Source organism: Gymnodraco acuticeps, unplaced genomic scaffold (assembly GCF_902827175.1).
Source record: "Gymnodraco acuticeps unplaced genomic scaffold, fGymAcu1.1, whole genome shotgun sequence".
Classification (NCBI taxonomy): Eukaryota; Metazoa; Chordata; class Actinopteri; order Perciformes; family Bathydraconidae; genus Gymnodraco; species Gymnodraco acuticeps.
In genome coordinates, this window is record NW_022990035.1 from 57,871 (window position 1) to 63,173 (window position 5,303).

The window sequence follows — 5,303 nt, forward strand, 5'->3', positions numbered from 1 at the left end:
TAATAAGTAATGTTCACAGATGACAGGCGGGGATAGAAAGCTGAGACAAACCAAGAACAGCTAGTTTGGCTGATATTATGTTAAGTTAAATAACGTTGCTGGATGACAACACAGTTGACAGAAGAGACCTCACAGATTGAGAGAGAAGGCCTCATTGGCTTGTCGCTCAGCTGCTGTACAGCGTCACTGCTCCATCATCTAAAAGACTTCCCATAAGCCACTCTGCCATTGATTTCTTCAGTCGTCAGTGTGTACAGCTCTATATGTCCTTGCACCATGACTTTGACATCTTGATGAAGCTGTAAACACATGATGAATCCATAGCGTCTACACCGGGAGGATACAAGCCGTTCTGAGTAAGATTACCACTATACGTGACAAGAATTATGACTATAACTGATGCCAGAAGTACGGCTCTCTTTTCTAAAATGACCATATGTGATGGAGGACTTTTTGAAGAGGGTTAACAGTCATGGAGGGCATATCTGTTTCTGCAGCTATTTAAAGACCAGAACGTAAAACAGCCTGATGAAAACCTCGCTGAAAAAATTGAGGTAAAAGCTAAAAATATGTCCTTCATTCACACAACACAAGTTTAGAGTTAATTGGGAATGTGAAGCTTTCACTCGTTTAACTTCGATATATGAAAAAAATACCGACCTGGGGCTTTCTCCAAAACAACCGTGGTCTTGTGTGTTCTTCTTCAGTGTAGTAACAATCGGAAAGATTTGTTCCTGATATCCCCTGTCCGAAACAAAAAAGTTGTTAAAACGTTTTGAGCAATACAGTATAACATATCTTCTTTGTAGCGTCCATGTTGTTTCCACATTAAACGTGATTACACCAAAGTCGAACAGAAGAAGAACAACTGCTCAACTCGGGAAATCTGAGAAGCTAGTGAATAAACCTTTTTGAGGGCCATTATAATCATGCTGCAATCCATTGACCTTGGGAAACCTTTATCTAACCAGGTAGGTCCCAAGATCATTGATCTCTTTTTCAAGGGAGACCTGCATGGGACCCTTAATGTGACACAAATAAGACAGAAGAGCTGATTAACAGTATATTACTACAGCTTTCACGTAGTTGATGTATCAAACAGCCATTTCTGATTTTAAGGTCCGGGTTGTTACGTTCTCCCCCCTTTCTGGTTGGAAATCCAACCAAGAGGCAGCTCTATTTGAAACGTCCAACTGGGAACTCATTTATAGATTAGATTAGATTAGATTACTTTATTGTCATTACAAAAATGCAAGCACAGTGTAATGACATTTAAGGATGGTCTAACCAGAGTGCAAAACAGTCAGTTACATACACAATTATCAGAAGTATGTACAAAATAAATGATACAAAAATAAAGGTAAATAGATGGGAAATGTATAAATAGGAATAAATACACAGATAATAATAAATACAGTGAATACAGAATTGCGCTTCAGCACACGACAACAACTAGGCAGTATGGGACAGCGTAGGGTTCATTGTCAGCAGTCTGACTGCTGAAGGGAAGAAGCTGTGCGTAGTCCTGTTTGTTCTACCCGGGAGGCTGCGGTAGCGTGTCCCAGAGCGGGTGCCACGTAGGGGGACAAACAGTGTATGGTTTGGGTGGGAAGAGTCTCTGATGATGTTTCGTGCACTTCGCAGGCACCGCTTTTCATAGACTGAGGCTATGGAGGGGAGTGGCATCTTGATGATGCGTTGTGCTATCTTCACCACCCTCTGCAGTGATTTCTTGTCCTTGACCGTGCAGTTACCGTACCATACTGATATGCAGGTGGAGAGGATGCTCTCGATGGTGCAACGGTATAAGTTCATTAGCACCTGGGAGGATAGGCGGAGTTTTGCCAGTTTCCTCAGGAAGAAGATGCGCTTGTGAGCCTTCTTGACTAGGGCTGAGGTGTTGGTGGTCCAGGAGAGGTCCTCCGAGATGTGGACTCCCAGGAACTTGAAGCTGGTGACCCGCTCAACCTCTTCTCCACTAAGATGGACTGGGGAGTGCGTGCCGTCTTTGTTCCTTCTGAAGTCCACAATGACCTCTTTCGTCTTCTTGGTGTTGAGAGCCAGGTTGTTGAGTTTGTGACAAGCTGTCTGTCTCCACATGTGTCCATATCTGGGTATAATACACTGTGGTTCAACAGATGTAAGAGCGTACAGCTATAATCCTCAGAGCTTCATGAATATAAGCAGGTCTCAGCGCTTTCATTAACGAAGGACCTGCAACATCTTGCTCTGCTGTAGCACCAGAAATACAAATTCTAAGCTTAATTGCATATTCTTCTTACAGTTCGACATAAATATACAATATAAAATGATTAATATAAATGGATTGCACACCACAAATACATCTGAACACAGCCAACATTTTTGTTGGTCTATGACCACACTCCACAGGCCTTAGAGTAGCTATAAGTTGTAAGCAGTAATTTCATTTTCTATCTCAGATAATTTAAGTCTTTAAAAAAGATTCATGTGTCCAGAATATTGCAAGAACAATCCTTGCGTAACACAATTTGTTCATCTTGGGACCCCGAGGGGAGGTCCTGGGACTGCACCAATCCGGCATCGCTGTGCTTAGTGACCTTATTAAGTAGATATAATTATGTCTGGTTTGATTTTGTAAGAACCAAGCCATAGCCAACAAGACGATGAACTTCCCCCCCTGTATCCCAGGCCGTATAAACTGGCCCTATTTCATATCTATTAGTATCCGCGATGATCTGTACTACTGTGTAGCAGCAGAGAGAGAGGAACCCCGGGTTGACACAGTGTGATGAAGACGTCACAGATAGGAAGGCTAGTTATTTTGAGCCTCTATAAGTGGCTGCTGTTTTGAGAGACATACTGTACTCTGCACTTCAGGAACCTATAAGACAGGAAATGATGATGGCGGCGGTGAAGGGAGAGGGAGGGGGGGGGCTTTGAGAGAGAAGGCGAATTAGCAGTGTAATTATTATGGAGTGGCAGGCCAAGTATTGAAGAAAGAAGGAGGAGGTGGGGGGGGGCAGGCAAACGCATATTATAGGATGTCAGGCTGGGGGAGGGGCGGAAGCGGTGAAGTAAGAAGGGGGGGGGGAGAGTATTATGGTCTGGCCTAGGCCTTTTTTTGTGTGCGGTGGATCCCCCCCTATGCGCCAACTCCTTCCCCCTCCCTCCTCCAGTCCACATGAGCTTTTGTGTGGTGTGTGTGTGTGTGTGTGTGTGTGTGTGTGTGTGTGTGTGTGTGTGTGTGTGTGTGTGTGTGTGTGTGTGGTTGTGTGTGTGTGTGTGTGTGTGTGTGTGTGCATCAACATGACGCCTAAACGTGCACAGACTATAATGTATGTCGGGGAAATAGTATCTATCTTCAGGTGCAGAGTGACTCACGAACAAGAAGGTAGCGAGACCCAAAAGAGAAGGCAGCACAAAGCCACAGAGGCAGAGTGGGAAGTCATCAAAAAAACTTCACGGGCAAACTATCTGAGCAGTACACTGAGCACAATACACTCCCTGTCCCCTGTAATGTAAATTATTGAGGCAGCGATGGAGCCTGAGCGTGTTTATGTGCAGTGGTTTGCCTTGTTTACTCTTACCACAGCGGATCCTTTGCAGTGTCCTTTTGTGCCAGCTTCTCTTGGAATTCGTTGTATTCACTGCTGTTACATCTGGACACCAGGTAGTCTTTATGTAACCTGATACGGAAGCTTGATCAGTATGGTATTAAAACAGCACAATAATTGGTTTCAAAAAATCATTTCCACGGACATGAGTGACAAAAAGACCAGCTAACATCTGGCTTTTGTCTTTGGATATATCATCTGCATTTATTCCCGGGACAACTGACTAGCATGACTCACGGATATGTATCGGCTCATGCTCCCATTGGTAATGATGGAAACATGACACTCGATTGCACACTTTTTCTAACCCCGCTAACGATGACGACCGCTAACGATGAAGACTGATACCTCCACACCGTTGATCTTATCACAAAAACAGAAAAGCCCTTGTCTACTGCCGATGGCAAACGACCCTAATCGTTTTCCAATGTGTACAAACTGAATATACACTCCAATTGAGGTTTGAAAAGCAAAACACGGTATATGAGGGAGTTGGAAAATGTCCATCTCTATGGTCAGGCCACCACGAAATATTTAATCTTAATAATTTCTTAAATGTTTAATGGATTCTTGTTCAGGTGTCATGTGTGATTTTGATCATGTTAATAATGGCAGTATTTCACTGTCCAACTCAAAACAAAATTGAAAAGTAGGTAGCTTGCATTTAGCTCAAAGCATTGCTGTCACCTAAACGCAGTATGTGAAAAGAGAAATGGAAAAAGTGTGTTATTTTCTATACATTTTCCCCCAAAAGCTCCTGAGTATAAAATAACCTGGATATTGTACATTCATAGCAAGAGCATAAGCGTACAATTGTTTGTACTTGGATTTACCTAAAAATTAGATGTTCCTTTCCCAAATCCACAGTTCAGCTGCTGCCATCTCAGTCTCCTCTTGGGCGCTTGAAGTATAGCGTAAGAGAGCCAGTAGACTCTAAAAGAAAATACAAACGTTATGGTTTAGACCAGATTGATTGTAATTCGAGGTGTGTGTTACCTGATTGATTGCCCGAATAATCAACAATTTGTCTATTGAATGAACAGTTGGCTGCTGTTTGGTTGTACTGAGCTAGCCGTAATTACTATAGTAGAATTTCACTTATTGTGGCAAAAACTGTGGTCCTGACTGAGACTAAAGGCCGCTACACACCGGGCCGATTTCGGCTGTCGATAGATGTCTGGCCGTCGATGAGCGTCGTGTCGCCCTACTCAGATTGGTGTGTCCCGCACCGTCGTGTCTTTTCGGCCGTGCCGACACCTTCCGCCTCCGATTCGACATGGAAGGCTTCTTAATTCTCTAATTTCCCCTCCTCGACTCCTCTGTCCTCCGGTAGTGACCCGGAAATTGATTTCAGCGAGCCATGTTGAAGGACATCTCATTTCTCTAAATGCACATCGAGGACCGAGCATCGAGGAGGCTCTCTGGAGGAGCCATAATCGAGGATACACTGATGGTTCCTCCACGGCTCCTCCGCGGATGTATTTCCGGCAACAGTGATGTTTCAAAGAGTCGTGACGCACGTCCGGACTTATCTCAGCCAATGACAGCTCTGCATGCATCCCCTGGATATTATTTTATTAACTGCTTTCATCGCGACGCGATGTTTACAGTGAGAACAGCTGTGAGGTCCGTGCAGAAAGCAGAGCAGTGTGTATAATATATATCACTCAGTATAACAGGCCTACATTACTCTCTGTATTTGCTTTA

At 43.8% G+C, this 5,303-nt stretch overlaps 1 protein-coding gene across 4 annotated transcripts; it reads right to left on the bottom strand.

Annotated features, from left to right (window-relative positions):
• Positions 1–368: 368 nt before the first annotated feature.
• On the bottom strand, positions 369–4,982 carry LOC117545361. Of its 4 annotated transcripts, none has more exons than XR_004568823.1 (4): positions 4,746–4,982; positions 4,430–4,529; positions 3,570–3,668; positions 369–744 (listed from the first exon to the last, which is right to left on the bottom strand). XR_004568823.1 is itself a non-coding variant. In XM_034215109.1 (4 exons), the coding sequence occupies exon 4, from the start codon at positions 2,098–2,100 to the stop codon at positions 1,453–1,455; it is 648 nt and encodes a 215-aa protein (XP_034071000.1). In that variant the 5' UTR covers positions 2,101–2,110; positions 3,570–3,668; positions 4,430–4,529; positions 4,746–4,982; the 3' UTR covers positions 1,289–1,452. The 4 variants fall into 4 exon arrangements, 2 of the variants coding, with proteins under 2 accessions (XP_034071000.1, XP_034070999.1); XM_034215109.1 differs by lacking the exon at positions 369–744 and adding an exon at positions 1,289–2,110; XR_004568822.1 differs by having other exon boundaries at positions 3,570–4,982.
• Between the last annotated feature and the right edge of the window lie 321 nt (positions 4,983–5,303).

Coding starts and splice junctions, on each gene's coding strand:
- LOC117545361 (XM_034215109.1), bottom strand. CDS start 2,100: ATGTGGAGACAGACAGCTTGTCACAAACTCAACAACCTGGCTCTCAAC.